The 16,958-nt window shown below is 41.3% G+C and overlaps 1 protein-coding gene across 2 annotated transcripts; it reads left to right on the top strand.

The window, feature by feature from the left end:
- The first annotated feature begins 8,074 nt into the window (after window positions 1-8,074).
- On the top strand, window positions 8,075-15,795 carry LOC311107531 (histone deacetylase 3). 2 transcript variants are annotated; one of them, XM_084150038.1, is made up of 15 exons: window positions 8,075-8,420; window positions 8,838-8,920; window positions 9,013-9,155; window positions 9,846-9,927; window positions 10,150-10,206; window positions 10,335-10,390; window positions 10,511-10,644; window positions 11,794-11,874; window positions 12,225-12,298; window positions 12,417-12,481; window positions 12,672-12,761; window positions 13,074-13,132; window positions 14,501-14,580; window positions 14,752-14,909; window positions 15,089-15,795. In XM_084150038.1, the coding sequence occupies exons 1-15, from the start codon at window positions 8,366-8,368 to the stop codon at window positions 15,156-15,158; spliced, it is 1,287 nt and encodes a 428-aa protein (XP_084006164.1). In that variant the 5' UTR covers window positions 8,075-8,365; the 3' UTR covers window positions 15,159-15,795. The 2 variants fall into 2 exon arrangements, with proteins under 2 accessions (XP_084006164.1, XP_084006165.1); XM_084150039.1 differs by having other exon boundaries at window positions 8,108-8,254.
- Window positions 15,796-16,958: the final 1,163 nt, after the last annotated feature.

Raw genomic sequence — 16,958 nt, 5'->3', positions numbered from 1 at the left:
GATCTCAAGGCAGCTGGGACCATAGTCACCAAGAAAACAATTGGTAACACACTACGCCGTGAAGGACTGAAATCCTGCAGCGCCCGCAAGGTCCCCCTGCTCAAGAAAGCACATATACATACCCGTCTGAAGTTTGCCAATGAACATCTGAATGATTCAGAGGAGAACTGGGTGATGGTCAGATGAGACCAAAATGGAGCTCTTTGGCATCAACTCAACTCGCCGTGTTTGGAGGAGGAGGAATGCTGCCTATGACCCCAAGAACACCATCCCCACCATCAAAAATGGAGGGGGAAACATTATGCTTTGGGGGTGTGTTTCTGCTAAGGGGACAGGACAACTTCACCGCATAAAAGGGACAATGGACAGGGCCATGTACCGTCAAATCTTGGGTGAGAACCTCCTTCCCTCAGCCAGGGCATTGAAAATGGGTCGTGGATGGGTATTCCAGCATGACAATGACCCAAAACACATGGCCAAGGCAACAAAGGAGTGGCTCAAGAAGAAGCACATTAAGGTCCTGGGGTGGCCTAGCCAGTCTCCAGACCTTAATCCCATAGAAAATCTGTGGAGGGAGCTGAAGGTTCGAGTTGCCAAACGTCAGCCTCAACCTTAATGACTTGGAGAAGATCTGCAAAGAGGAGTGGAACAAAATCCCTCCTGAGATGTGTGCAAACCTGGTGGCCAACTACAAGAAACGTCTGACCTCTGTGATTGCCAACAAGGGTTTTGCCACCAAGTACTAAGTCATGTTTTGCAGAGGGATCAAATACTTATTTCCCTCATTAAAATGCAAATCAATTTATAACATTTTCGACATGCGTTTTTCTGGATTTTTTTGTTGTTATTCTGTCTCTCACTGTTCAAATAAACCTACCATTAAAATTATAGACTGATCATTTCTTTTTCTTTTTTTTTTTTTTTTTTGTTGGAGGGAATGGATCAGCTTAATATTGCAGATAGATTGTATCTTATATCAATGTAATTGTCTGCATCACTTCCAATCCCCCATGTTTTTTATTATTTTTTATATATATATACTCCCCTTTATTACTTTTCAACCCCACCATCCTTTCCCTACTTGGAGTAAATTAGTGAACAACAATGCCCAGGCCTCTACTTCCGGTCTATGCTTACTATCTACACCTTATGGACAGAGTTCATTTTACAATAATTCTATTATATATATATATATATCTTTTTTTTTTTTGCTCCTGAACTTCTTCTACTCTCAACCTCTCCGATCATTTTCATGGTGTCCATCCGGTTTGCTTCTATATGCCATATCTTTCTAACTGTGCTCCTTCCCAAAAGCTCCCAACATACAACCTATATACTTATTATGGACACAGTATGCTTACATTATTAGCTATCTTTGTTATTATTTGTTGTTATTTGTTATTAGTCCCATCCTTCAACTCTATTCAATACCTCCCATCTATCTCTTAACACCATCCATATAGGATTTCTATTTGCCATATATATTTCAACCGTACTGTGATGTTTTACAAAAATTCTGAACCTTTCTATTCTCATTGCTTCTACAGATTGTGAATTAAAAATAAACATTTTTGCTAAAAGTATTATTATATTATTGATTGATTGACTATGACTTTTCAGATCACCCAGTAATGCTATCTGCAAGGTTAGTTCCAGGTAAATATTGCAATCCTTTAGCCATTCCTGGACCTGTGTCCAAAAACAAGCTACAAATGGACAGAACCAAAACAAATGATCTAATGATTCTGTCTATTCACAGCAAAACCTGCAGAGCTGGGAAGATTGTATCCCCCATATACAGTGGGGGAAAAAAGTATTTAGTCAGCCATCAATTGTGCAAGTTCTCCCACTTAAAAAGATGAGAGAGGCCTGTAATTTTCATCATAGGTACACGTCAACTATGACAGACAAAATGAGAAAAAAAAATCCAGAAAATCACATTGTAGGATTTTTAATGAATTTATTTGCAAATTATGGTGGAAAATAAGTATTTGGTCAATAACAAAAGTTTCTCAATACTTTGTTATATACCCTTTGTTGGCAATGACACAGGTCAAATGTTTTCTGTAAGTCTTCACAAGGTTTTCACACACTGTTGCTGGTATTTTGGCCCATTCCTCCATGCAGATCTCCTCTAGAGCTGTGATGTTTTGGGGCTGTCGCTGGGCAACACGGACTTTCAACTCCCTCCAAAGATTTTCTATGGGGTTGAGATCTGGAGACTGGCTAGGCCACTCCAGGACCTTGAAATGCTTCTTACGAAGCCACTCCTTCGTTGCCCGGGCGGTGTGTTTGGGATCATTGTCATGCTGAAAGACCCAGCCACGTTTCATCTTCAATGCCCTTGCTGATTGGCTGGAGGTTTTCACTCAAAATCTCACGATACATGGCCCCATTCATTCTTTCCTTTACACGGATCAGTCGTCCTGGTCCCTTTGAAGAAAAACAGCCCCAAAGCATGATGTTTCCACCCCCATGCTTCACAGTAGGTATGGTGTTCTTTGGATGCAACTCAGCATTCTTTGTCCTCCAAACACAGACGAGTTGAGTTTTTACCAAAAAGTTCTATTTTGGTTTCATCTGACCATATGACATTCTCCCAATCCTCTTCTGGATCATCCAAATGCACTCTAGCAAACTTCAGACGGGCCTGGACATGTACTGGCTTAAGCAGGGGGACACGTCTGGCACTGCAGGATTTGAGTCCCTGGCGGCGTAGTGTGTTACTGATGGTAGGCTTTGTTACTTTGGTCCCATCTCTCTGCAGGTCATTCACTAGGTCCCCCCGTGTGGTTCTGGGATTTTTGCTCACCGTTCTTGTGATCATTTTGACCCCACGGGGTGAGATCTTGCGTGGAGTCCCAGATCGAGGGAGATTATCAGTGGTCTTGTATGTCTTCCATTTCCTAATAATTGCTCCCACGGTTGATTTCTTCAAACCAAGCTGCTTACCTATTGCAGATTCAGTCTTCCCAGCCTGGTGCAGGTCTACAATTTTGTTTCTGGTGTCCTTTGACAGCTCTTTGGTCTTGGCCATAGTGGAGTTTGGAGTGTGACTGTTTGAGGTTGTGGACAGGTGTGTTTTATACTGATAACAAGTTCAAACAGGTGCCATTAATACAGGTAATGAGTGGAGGACAGAAGAGCCTCTTAAAGAAGAAGTTACAGGTCTGTGAGAGCCAGAAATCTTGCTTGTTTGTAGGTGACCAAATACTTATTTTCCACCATAATTTGCAAATAAATTCATAAAAAATCCTACAATGTGATTTTCTGGATTTTTTTTCTCAATTTGTCTGTCATAGTTGACGTGTACCTATGATGAAAATTACAGGCCTCTCTCATCTTTTTAAGTGGGAGAACTTGCACAATTGGTTGCTGACTAAATACTTTTTTCCCCCACTGTAAATAACATTCTATTGGTAGCAAGAATTTTATATAATAATTTAAATTGAAAGATTCTAATTTTTGAATCCGGTGTCGTTTTGCGTGTCAGTTCATAAACACTATGCCATGGGATCGGTACGTCAAAGATCTCTTCCCAACTATTTTGCAATCTATATGGGACGGCTGTCAATCCTTTGGTCCTTAAGTGAAACTGATATACTTTTTTATTTATCACAGTTTTCCTTAACCAATTATGTTCTTTAATGCAAGGCCGACAGACAAGTTCCTTACTTTCTCCCCCTTCCACTTTCCTCTTCCACTTTTGCGGTAAGGCTGCAATTATTTGGTTGTAATTTTGGGTAGAGCAGACATTTCCATATGTTTTTGTTAGCTGCATGTGCGACATAACTCCACCAGTCCTACCGATGATATCATTTACGAAGATTATACCTTTTTTAAACATTCTGTCAAAAAATAAAGGTTTTTTGTCAATTAGTATATTTGAATTTAACCACAATATTTGTTGCATTATTTGTTCTGTCGTTTCTGGAGGATTAAATTGAAATTGCAACCAACTTTCTATGGCTTGTTTTAGAAATAGTGACATTTGGGAGATTATTTCCTTTTCAAATAACTGAAAGTGAGAGGTTGTAATCTGAATAAAGGGAAAAAGGCCTTTCTTGAACATTGGGTGAGACAATCTTACTAATTTGCTTGAGAAGCAGTTGGATTTAAGTATAACTTTTGTATGACTGAAGCTTTTAGTGATAGGTCTAATGCTTTAATATTTAATAATTTCTGTCCTCCGAATTCATATTCATTATATAAATATGCTCTTTTAATTTTGTCTGGCTTGCCGTTCCAAATAAAATTGAATATTTTTTTCTCATATAATTTAAAAAACTGTTCGCTAGGCGTAGGCAAGACCATAAGCAAATAGGTAAACTGGGATAATACTAAAGAGTTAATCAGGGTGATTTTTCCACAAATTGACAGGTATTTTCCTTTCCATGGTAGTAAGATCTTATCTATTTTTGCTAACTTTCTATTAAAATTTATTGAAGTGAGATCATTTATTTCCTTTGGGATATGTATTCCGAGTATATCCACATCACCATCAGACCATTTTATTGGTAAACTACATGGTAATGTAAAAATTGTATTTTTAAGTGATCCAATACGTAATATAGTACATTTGTCATAATTTGGTTGTAATCCAGAGAGCTTAGAAAATGTATCTAGATCCTCTATGAGGCTGTGGAGGGATTCTAGTTGTGGATTTAAAAGAAAACATGAATCATCAGTGTACAATGACACCTTTGTTTTTAAGCCCTGTATTTCTAATCCTCTGATATTATTATTGGATCTGATTTTAATAGCTAACATCTCGATGGCCACAATAAATAGATATGCCGATAGTGGACATCCTTGTTTCACTCCTCTTGACAGTTTAAAACTTTCTGAGAAATAGCCATTATTTACTATTTTACACCTAGGGTTACTATACATGATTTTGACCCATTTTATAAGAGATTCTCCAAAATTGAAATGATCATTTCTTTGTCAGTGGGCAAACGTACAAAATCAGCAGGGGATCAAATACTTTTTTCCCTCACTGTAATATCAATCTGTTATGAAGCCTTTATGTGCTTGTTTTGATTACATAAATGCTTCAAAATTCACAAAAAGTGACATTAGCTGAAGATTATCTCATAGAAGAAAACGTATAAGATCTCCGTCCTAAGCCTGTGTTTACCACAGACCTTATTTTCTGCGTTTATCCAAAAACCCTCCAAAACCCCCATTATTTTCCCCATAGGCTTTGTCCAACAGTAGTGCTTGGCAAGCGGGAGCGAAGTTGGTGTACAAAAAATATGCCATCACTATTGGTCTCTATAGAGAGCAATAGTAATGGCGTCTTATTGTAGGCACTAACTCTGCCATGGTAGGTTGAAGAAAATTGAACAAATCAGCTAATTTGGCAGATTTGTTGCCACTCAAGACCGTTTTGCGTGGCTGATTGGGCTGCACTACGAGTCGATAGTAAGCCTGCGACCAGTGCTCCGGTGTTGTGCCTGCCGACTTGAAGTGCTTCCTTCTGGGTATCATGGCTGTGTCGCTGGCAGTAGCTAACTTGGCAATTTTTTTCTCAAACATTATTTTATTTGAAGTAGGAAAGCAGCCTAAACAAGAAATAACTAATATTGATAACCATCTAGACTTCACCTTGATACATACTGTACATACCAGTGGAGGCTGCAGAGGAGAGGACAGCTCATAATAATGGCTGGAACGGCGTAAATGGAATGGCATCAAACACATGGAAACCATGTGTTTGATGCTGTTGACACCGTTCCATTTATTCCACTCCAGCCATTATCACATGCCCGTCCTCCCCAATTAAGGCGCTACCAACCTCCTGTGATACATACAGTCTACTACTCAGTGGGGAGGGTATGAACGGCAACAACACTGGGACACAGTGCCCAAAATCTGTCCACGAAAATATTGGTATTGCTAATTTGCTACGTGAGGTTTATTTGATCTAATATAATTTTCGTAATGGTTAGGTTGTTATGAATGCACTGACATTAGTGGCATTTCGGCAATTCACCCCACAAAAACAACTTTAAATCGGAGTTGTGACTGTCGTCATAGAGATAGATAGAGGAAACATCGATGGGCCGCAGTGGAGAAGGTGGAAAGCTTCAAGTTCCTTGGCGTACACATCACTGACAAACTGAAATGGTCCACCTACGCAGACAGTGTGGTGAAGAAGGCGCAACAGAGCCTCTTCAACCTCAGGAGGCTGAAGAAATTTGGCTTGGCACCTAAAACCCTCACAAACTTTTACAGATGCACAATTGAGAGCATCCTGTCGGGCTGTATCATCGCCTGGTATGGCAACTGCACCGCCTGCAACCGCAGGGCTCTCCAGAGGGTGGTGCGGTCTGCCGAACGCATTACCGGGGGCAAACTACCCGCCCTCCAAGACACCTACAGCACCCGATGTCACAGGAAGGCCAAGAAGATCATCAAGGACATCAACCACCCGAGCCACTGCCTGTTCACCCCGCTATCATCCAGAAGGCGAGGTCAGTACAGGTGCATCAAAGTTGGGACCGAGAGAATGAAAAACAGCTTCTATCTCAAGGCCATCAGACTGTTAAATAGCCATCACTAGCACATTAGTGGCTGCTGCTGCCTATTGAAATCACTGGCCACTTTAAGAAATGGAACACTAGTCACTTGAATAATGTTTACATATCTTGCACTACTCATCTCATATGTATATACTGTATTCTATTCTATAATATTCTACTGTATCTTAGTCCATGCCGCTCTGTCATTGCTTGTCCATATATGTATATATTCTTGGTGGTCCTCTGTAGCTCAATTGGTAGAGCATGGCGCTTGTAACGCCAGGGTAGTGGGTTCGATCCCCGGGACCACCCATACGTAAAAATGTATGCACACATGACTGTAAGTCGCTTTGGATAAAAGCGTCTGCTAAATGGCATATTATTATTATTCTTCAATTCCATTCCTTACTAGATTTGTGTGTATTGGGTATATGTTGTGAAATTGTCAGATATTACTTGTTAGATATTACTGCACTGTCGGAGCTAGAAGCACAAGCATTTCGCTACACCCACAACAACATCTGCTAAACACGTGTATGTGACAAATACAATTTGATTTGATTTTAGAGGACTCATCATGGATATAACCCATTTTAGCATGGACATTGCCATTGAGGGCTTCAGCTATTTTAAAGTAGTCAACTTGGTGGGGATTCCTATGAGTTCAGAGCAATCAGCCAATGAAGAACAAGAAAATTGACTACTTTAAAATCGAGATAGCCTCAATGGCGCTGTCACAGATGCTTTAATGACACAGATACAAAGATGAGTCCTCTATCTCTAGCTGGAATCCAGCTTTTGTCAAATTTACATCAAAAGTTGATATTTCTTTTCGCATTTTAGCTAACTATAACCCTAACCCTTTTCCTAACCTTAACCTAATTCTCCTAACCTGCTGCTTAAGTTCTCATTAACCTGCTATGAAAAGTCAATTCTGACAAAAGCTGGATCCCTTCTAGCCATGCCACTGCCAACGGTCATGGCTAGAAACTATCCAAAAGTTGATTATTTTGCATTTAAGCTAACCCTAACTGTTTTTCTAACCTTAAACTAATTGTTCTAACCTGCTACGTTAATTCTCCTAACCTGCTTCGTAAATTCTAACCTGATACGAAAAGTCAAATCGAACGTTAATAGAGCCCGACGGTGGTACCACAGATAGAACAATGAGACAGATATTTCACCGGATGTATAAATGTGAAGCATCTGATTGGCGTTTCCACTCATTACCAAATATGGTGGTGAGAGGAAGCCCAGAGACCGGCAGTGGGAGAAGATAGAGCGAGATGGATTTCTGCTAATTGATTAAACATTTGAGCTCAATACAGTTTTGTGTTTCCAAAACTAAAATCTGTTACGAACAGAGTGGATAAGTTTTGTAGACTTTACCCTTTGCCAAAGTTTAAAATGTGTTTGCGTTGTTTAGAAGGAGTGCGAAGGTGAATTGAGTTATTGCACACGCGCACTTCACAAGTTAGGCGGTCCCTAACGGAAATATGCAAATAAATTATAGAACGCGCCAATAGGCTCACGCTAGCTCGTGCTTGGCTCCTTGCTTGTTCTGCCCACTAGGATTAATTAGCTCCCGTTGGAAACGACAGGCTGGGGTCTATCTATCTTGGGTTAGTTCAAATAAATATTTGGTGCGACTCTATTTGACAAAAACTGGATCCTTTTAGCCATGACCCCTGCTCCCGGCCCCCTTTTGACTGTCGCTGAACAATGACGTAAGTTTTACTCGCCGTTTACGATGGCGGCTACTTGCTAAATGAAGGAACTATATATTTACAGTAACAAATACCCAGTGAACCGTAGAAAAAAAAGGAGGCTGATTTGCAATGTCCAACAGAACAGCATATTTTTATGATCCGGACGTGGGCAACTTTCATTATGGTAAGATACATTTTGGCTACAAAAAACACGAAGCTAGACACTAGCATAGCATATTAGCAAGCTGGCTAACTTATTAGATAAATAGCTAGCTAAAGTTATTTCCTTTTCAATTTGTGATTAGATCGTAACGTTATTTGATTATTATTTATGCTAGGAATCAGGTCAATTGAACTCGCCGCAAACTCGAAACTTGTTCGCTATCTAACGTTACTAGCTAACGTTAGTAGTCGTGTGTTTGCAAGAGTAACGTTAGATTTGCTTTATTCTAAATTTTTACTGGCTAGGTAGGTTATGAATGATAGCTAGCATCACGCAGAACCACAGAGAAATCAAGAAATTGATAACTGCATAGGAGAGAATAACACTAACTGAAACATGATGTTTCCCTCTTTCTTTGCTTTTCCTTTCTTTATCAAGGTGCTGGTCACCCTATGAAACCCCATCGTCTCTCTCTGACGCACAGCCTTGTTTTGCACTATGGCCTATACAAAAAGATGCAGGTAAGTCCTGCTGAAAAGTACCAGATGAAACCAGACAGATTCATGTCCTTCTTGACACAATGTTCATGCATTGACTGGTCCTTGTTTTACAGGTTTTCAAACCATACAAAGCCTCCCAACATGACATGTGCCGATTCCACTCAGAAGATTACATTGACTTTCTTCAGAAGGTCAGCCCCAACAATATGCAGGGCTTCACAAAGAGTCTCAACACCTTCAATGTGGGGGATGACTGGTGAGAATGTCTTATCTATCTTCTATAACAGGGGTATTCAACTCTTCCCCTATGAGGTCTGGAGCCTGGGGGTTTTCTGTTCTACCTGATAATGAATTGCACCCACCTGGTGTCCCAGGTCTAAATCAGTCCCCGATTAGAGGGGAAGAATGGAAAAACCCAGTGGAACTGGCTTCGAGGTCCAGAGTTGAGTTTGAGGGTTCTATAATGTATTAGCCTACATTACTAACGACATGTACATATTACCTCAACTAACTTGTGCCCTCACACATTGACTCTGTACCGGTACCCCCTGTATATTGCCTCCCTATTGTTATTTTATTTTACTGCTGCTCTTTAATTATTTGCTTTATTTTTATTTTTTTTTACTTATCTATTTTTTACTTAACACTTTTTTCACCCCCTTACAACTGCATTGTTGGTTAAGGGCTTGTAAATAAGCATTTCACTGTAAGGTCTACACCTGTTGTATTCGGCGCATGTGGCAAATAAAATTTGATTTGATAACCTGGTGTAAATTTGGATTCATGTGTGACTTGAGGACAATGCAACTGTGTGTGAAATACATAATGTGTCATAATACAGAATGTTGTTTTTGTAATATTATGCTCACTGTAATGTGCAACTTGTGATCAATATCTGTTTGACGTATGCATATATATGTGTGGTAATGCATGTGTCCTCTGTCAGCCCTGTATTCCCGGGCCTGTTTGAGTTCTGTTCCAGGTATACCGGAGCGTCACTACAGGGAGCAACACAGCTAAATCACAAGGTATGCGCACACACACACATCATGTTGTACCACTGTGAAGGTCAGTTTGTTTTAGGGAAAACGGTAAGCTCAGCTTCTTTTCTGTCATGTCAGCACTATTGTTATAAATGTATTCTATCTACTGGTAGGCTATATTTATTTAGGCCAAGCAATTTACAGAGCCAGGTAAATAGTCGACCAGGCTTTGTGATTTGTGTATTGATCGGGACCATTGTTTTGCAGATATGTGACATTGCCATCAACTGGGCTGGGGGTCTTCATCATGCTAAGAAATTTGAGGTAAGAATTATGCGACATGCATTTGTTTCTTTGTCAAGACAATTTACTTCTACGGCCTCTGGTCATCTTTTAATATGCCTATGTACAGCTTTTTATGATGTCATGATTTCACTCGTTTTTGTTTTTAGGCCTCTGGATTTTGCTATGTAAATGACATTGTCATCAGTATACTGGAGCTTTTGAAGTAAGAGCAAAGCACCCCTACAGTCTGTATTTTACTATTTCCCAAATATATATTTTTCTGTTTCTGGGTTCATGTCCCTCTAAGGATCACTGACAACTAATAATGTAAATGTATCTTTAGATACCACCCGCGTGTGCTCTACATAGACATTGACATTCACCATGGCGATGGGGTGCAGGAAGCCTTTTACCTGACTGATCGGGTCATGACTGTATCCTTCCACAAGTATGGGAACTACTTCTTCCCAGGCACAGGTAAGACGAGCCATATGAGTGTCTGTTATAATCAGTGAGAATACTCATTGAGAAATAGAGATACAGTTTGTCTTAATGACTAAATAATTATCTCTATGGGACAATAGAGGTGTCTTAGTGCAAACATAGTTCTGAGCTATAGTTCGAATCAGTTTGATTATTTGTTACATTGTATTTTTTTCATTTGGTCCGGTTGGTTTCACATTGCCAAATGTCAAACAAACTAAAATGCCTAAACAAAATCACATGTTCATGCAAGTGATTTGTTTTGTTGTAGAAAATGCTCACGTTAAATCCATTTATGATTATCCAGAAGCATAACTTGTGTCCCAAACCTTTTTTTTGTGTCATTTAGCAGACGCTCTTATCCAGAGCGACTTACAGGAGCAATTAGGGTTAAGTGCCTTGCTCAAGGGCACATCGACAGATTTTTCACCTAGTCGGCTCAGGGATTAGAACCAGCGACCTTTCGGTTACTGGCACAACGCTCTTAACCACTAAGCTACCTGTTACCTAACAACCTGTGGAAACGGCTAACAACCTGTGGAAACGGCTAACAACCCGTGGAAACGGCTAACGACCCGTGGAAACGGCTAACGACCCGTGGAAACGGCTAACAACCCGTGGAAACTGCTAACAACCCGTGGAAACGGCTAACAACCTGTGGAAACGGCGCAATAGCTGCTCTAACTTTGACGTGAATGAGCTATTCAATAGCCTATATCCCCGGTATAGCCCCTATCTCCCCTAATCTGCATCGGATGCGCTCATAAATGCGCCACTACTCACAGAATGTTTGAGAGTTATCAAGTTATGGTATTGCGTACATTTTATCAAATGCTCGCAGTCAAACAACCAATAATAATGCGTGCCTCTGGTTCTTTTCCTGTGTTTGGTCCGGACTGCTTTCTCACGTGCAGCGAACCGCACCACGGTACATATAGATATGGACTGAGACCACCCTTTTTGAGCGAACCATAGTGCATTGTTTAGTGCGCTCCCGAGTGCGGATACTGTTCACACTGGTCCAAATGAACCGAACTAAGGGGGAAAATGCGGCAAAGTTCGGGAAAACTGCTCCAAACCAATTTGGTGTGAAAGAGCCTAGTCTTTGATAAACAAATTGTGTTTGAATGTTTTGTCCCATAGGTGACATGTATGAGGTAGGGGCTGAGAGCGGCCGTTACTACTGCCTGAACGTGCCTCTCCGGGATGGGATCGATGACCAGAGTGAGTAGTGTCCTTCCTGGATCCCCCACTCAGGGTGGCTCTCTGGCACGTCAGTCTGATAATGCTATTAGACTCAGGCCAGTGAGATGTCTCTAGGGAGTGCTTTTATCAGAAATGTGTTATGCTGCCTATTAGTTTCTGATGTCTAAACTATTAACATCTCTCTGATGGGTGTTAAAATGTTACAAAGGGTCTGATAGCATACAGGATAATAACCAACAACAGATGTTTCCTGATTTTTGATAGGGGATCAATTAAGCAAAACATTGCATAATTGGCAAGAATGATTGAAAGGATGAATTCTCTTCATTGTGTCCAATACCTTATCATTATAGCACTTTGTTTCTTAGGCTACAGGCAACTGTTTCAGCCAGTCATCAAGCAAGTGGTGGACTTCTACCAGCCAACCTGTATCGTTCTTCAGGTGAGCATTTGGCAGCCAGAGATCATCATTGGCGTTTTCGCATGAATGGCATGTGGCATGTGGCATGGATTGTGGTATTGAATATGGGACTCATACATGCACCTCTTGTCATTGATAGTGTGGGGCTGACTCTCTGGGCTGTGACCGACTAGGATGCTTCAACCTCAGTATACGAGGCCATGGGTAAGTGTCTTAGGAGTGATAAGGATGCAGGTTTGGTGGATGGAAGTCAATGTACTCCTTAATGAGGATATACTGCAACCTACTGGTAGGAGGGCAAATTTAAGGGATTACAGAAAATCCCTTACCAATTTACACAAGAGCCAGGATATGGTAAACTCTGTCTTACCCAGGGTACACATTTTTCCTATAGGGAATGTGTGGAGTTTGTAAAGAGCTTCAGGATTCCCCTGCTGGTGCTGGGAGGAGGAGGGTACACAGTACGCAATGTGGCCAGATGCTGGTGAGTGCTCATTTATTTCATTGCTGTAACTAGACTATAGTGTAGAGCCCTCAAACTCAACTCTGGACCTTGAAGCCTGTTTCACTGCCTTTTTTCCATTGTTGCCCTCTAATCAGGGACTGATTTATACCTGGGACACCAGGTGTGTGTGTAATTAAATATCAGGTAGAACTGAACCAGCAAGCTCTGGACCTTGAATACCCCTGGTGTAGAGGTTAGGCGACAGTTGTTTTTAATGGAGACAGAAGATCATGTTCACAGTGTATATGGAACCACTTAAGACTGAACATTGTTGCTCTTCTGCCATTCTAGGACCTATGAAACCTCCCTCCTGGTTGATGAGCCAATTAGTGATGAGCTGCCCTATAGTGGTAAGTGAGCAAGCCTTTTGTACATTGGTTTGATATGTCGACATTCTATGATGTACACTGAACAAAAATATGAACGCAACATGTAAAGTGTTGCTCCCATGCTTCATGAGCTGAAATAAAAAATCCCAGAAATGTTCCATATGCACAAAAAGCTTATTTCTCTCAAATGTTGTGCACAAATTTGTTTACATCCCAAAGCATTTCTCCTTTGCCAAGATATTCCATCCACCTGACCGGTGTGGTATATCAAGAAGCTGATTAAACAGCATTATCATTACACGGGAGCACCTTGTGTTGGAGACAATAGAAGGCCACTCAAATGTTAATTTCTGTTCCAAAAGCCGCATCCAACGTCGTTTTAGAGAATTTGGCAGTACGGCCAACCGGCCTCACAACCGCAGACCACGTGTACCCACACCAGCTCAGGACCTTCACATCCGGCTTCTTCACCTGCGGGATCGTCTGAGACCAGCCACCCAGACAGCTGATGAAACTGTGGGTCTGCACAAACTGTCAGAAACGGTCTCAGGGAAGCTCCTCTGCGTGCTCGTCGTCCTCACCAGGGTCTTGACCTGACTGCAGTTCGGCGTTGTAACTGACTTCGATGGCCACTGGCACGCAGGAGAAGTGTGCTCTTCTCAGATGAATCCTGGTTTCAACTGTACCAGGCAGATGGCAGACGTTGTAAACAAGTGCCCCATGGTGGCAGTGGAGTTATGGTATGGGCAGGCATAAGCTACGGACAACGAACACAATTGCATTTTACCGATGGCAATTTGAATGCACAGAGATACCGTGACGAGATCCTGAGGCCCATTGTCGTGCCATTCATCCACTGCCATCACCTCATGTTTCAGCATGATAATGCACGGCCCCATGTCGCAAGGATCTGTACACATTTCCTGAAAGCTGAAAATATCCCAGTTCTTCCATGGCCTGCATACTCGCCAGACGTCACCCATTGAGCATGTTTGGGATAGTCTGGATCAACGTGTACGACAGCATGTTCCAGTTCCCGCCAATATCCAGCAACTTCGCACAGCCATTGAAGAGTGGGACAACATTCCACAGGCCACAATCAACAGCCTGATCAACTTTATGCGAAGGAGATGTCGCGCAGCATAAAGTTAATGACACATTTTCTGATCCACGCCCCTACCTTTTTTTTTTAAGGTATCTGTGACCAACAGATGCATATCTTTATTCCCAGTCATGTGAAATCCATAGATTACTGAATTTATTTCAATTGACTGATTTCCATATGAACTGTAACTCAGTAAAATCTTAATTGTTGCATGTTGCGTTTTATATTTTTGTTCAGTGTAGAAGCACTATTTAATTTGCTCATTTTCTTTCTCACCCCTCCAGAGTACTTTGAGTATTTTGCGCCAGACTTCACGCTCCACCCAGACGTCAGCACCAGGATAGAGAACCAGAATTCAAGACAGGTAAGTTTGAGAATGCACTCTCCCTCACATTCTTCTCTTGTTTTGTGTATTCCTGAACCACAGTCTACATGTTTTCAACAAGGATTCAAACTATAGAATATGTGTGATCATGAAAATAATTATCTCCAGTTTTAAGTGATTTATCTTCCTCCTCCTCCTGTGTTTGTTTAGTACCTGGAGCAGATACGTTCTACAGTCTTTGAGAACTTGAAGATGTTGAACCACGCCCCCAGTGTCCAGATCCACGACGTGCCCTCGGACATCCTGAGCTACGAGCGTACTGACGAGGGAGACCCAGACGAGAGGGGATCAGAGGACAACTATTCCAGGTGAATACACTCGTAGTCGGCTTTGTGACACACAGGAGCATATCCGTTCTATCATATGTGTTAGTAATGGAGTCAATATGACCCGTTTTGGTCTAACTGCATGTAGTATCTGTGTGAACTGTGAAAATTGTATGGTGTTTGAACATTCTGGAATTAAATGGCTTATGTTCTCTTTACAGGCCGGAGGCAGCCAATGAGTTCTATGATGGTGACCATGACAACGACAAGGAGAGCGACGTGGAGATTTGAGCGCTCAGATGTCAGACTTTTCCCTCTGATATGATTGGGAAACCATAGTCTTAAGGCTGCAGTCTCTGGAAAGTGAACCCCATGATTACTCCTCCCCAAGAAATGATGGGCGATTCAACCAAAGCCATCTCATGGACTTGACCTTACTGTACTTAGAGCGAGACTACCACCACGAATTCCTTTTTATTTTTTACTATGTGTAAACGTGTCATTGAGTATGTAGAGGACATCATCCTGAGCAGTTCTATTGCCAAGCACTTCCTCAGTCAGTCACCTTCTGACTCACCTGAAGAAGACCTCCAAGCAGAGCCCAATACACCATCATGTACTGAAACGTTATGTCGTCTCTTATATTGTTTGAAATGTCTGGGCCTTTTTCATCAGAACAGGATGGAAGAGACTTCCTCTTGGTCCTAAAGGTTGTCAGGTTAACGGTCCAGTGGGGGTTGACTTTCTGTGCTTTACTACCTGTTGCTCGGTGCTGTGTCAAGAGGGGACTTGTCAGTCATATTGCCAGTTTTCCACTTCACACATTGGGATCAAAGGTCCATCCTTTGAATATCAAGTAAAAAAAAAAAGTGTTCAATGTTTTGATGAAATTGTTACTTTAAATATAAAATAAATTACAAAACGTAAATGGCTACAATGCTTCACAATTAAGTTATAGCTACACTGGAAAATTTAACATAACAGTTTAAGATTGTACTGAGTTAGTTCATAAGGAACCAGTCAATTGAAATAAATTCACATGACTGAGAACACCGCTATGCATCTGTCACATACCTTAAATGGTAGGGGTTTAGATCAGAAAACCAGGCGGTATCTGGTGTGACCACCATTTGCCCGGTAGAGTTGAAACTGGGATTCAGCCGTGAAGAGCACACTTCTCCAGTGACCATCGAAGATGAGCATTTGCCCACTGGAGTCGGTTACAACCCTGGTGAGGACGACGAGCACGCAGATGAGCTTCCCAACAGTTTGTGCAAACCCAGTTTCATCAGCTGTTCGGGTGGCTGGTCTCAGACGATCTCGCAGGTGAAGAAGCCAGATGTGGAGGTCCTGGGCTGGCGTGGTTACATGTGGTCTGCGGTTGTGAGGCCGGTTGGATGTTCTGGCAAATTCTCTAAAACGATGTTAGCAGTTTATGGTAGAGAAATTAACATTCAGTTCTGGTGGACATTCCGGCAGTCAGCATGCCAATTGCACGCTTCCTCAAAACTTGAGACATCTGTGGCATTGTGTTGTGACAAAACTGCACATTTTAGAGTGGCCTTTTATTGTCCCCAGCACAAGGTGCACCTGTGTAATGATCATGCTGTTTAATACGCTTCTTGATATGCCACACCTGCCAAGTGGCTGGATTAGCTTGGCAAATGAGAAATCCTCACTAACAAATGTGAGAAATAAGCTTTTTGTGCGTATGCAACATTTCTGGCCTCTTATTTCAGCTCATGAAACATGTCTTTACATTTTGTGTTTATATTTTTGTTCAGTGTATAAGAACTCAATTTGATATCTTATTTTGAAAGTGAAATGAGATGACCACCTGTAATAAGGTCAGGAAAACTTTATTACACATCCATTCAATTTCACATCATACACGTTACATAACATGTTTTTCTATGGTCAGGATTAGACCTTGTTGTAGTAAATGTGGGTGTTACGGCAACCATTTACATTTAGAACTAATTGTCCAATAAATAGCTTATATAATAAAACCATTTGACCTACACAAACATAGTAACATGTCTGGAGACGATACATGATTCATTCTCTATCCGCTAGAACAGCAAACAACAG

Source organism: Coregonus lavaretus (assembly GCF_964263955.1).
Source record: "Coregonus lavaretus genome assembly, chromosome: 32".
Lineage (NCBI taxonomy): Eukaryota > Metazoa > Chordata > Actinopteri > Salmoniformes > Salmonidae > Coregonus > Coregonus lavaretus.
Note: the sequence above shows the minus strand (reverse complement) of the source record. Positions and strands in the feature narration are given on the sequence as shown.

Coding starts and splice junctions, on each gene's coding strand:
- LOC311107531 (XM_084150038.1), top strand. CDS start 8,366: ATGTCCAACAGAACAGCATATTTTTATGATCCGGACGTGGGCAACTTT. Junction 10,391..10,510: donor AGTATACTGGAGCTTTTGAA/GTAAGAGCAAAG, acceptor ATGTATCTTTAG/ATACCACCCGCGTGTGCTCT. Junction 10,645..11,793: donor CTACTTCTTCCCAGGCACAG/GTAAGACGAGCC, acceptor TTTGTCCCATAG/GTGACATGTATGAGGTAGGG.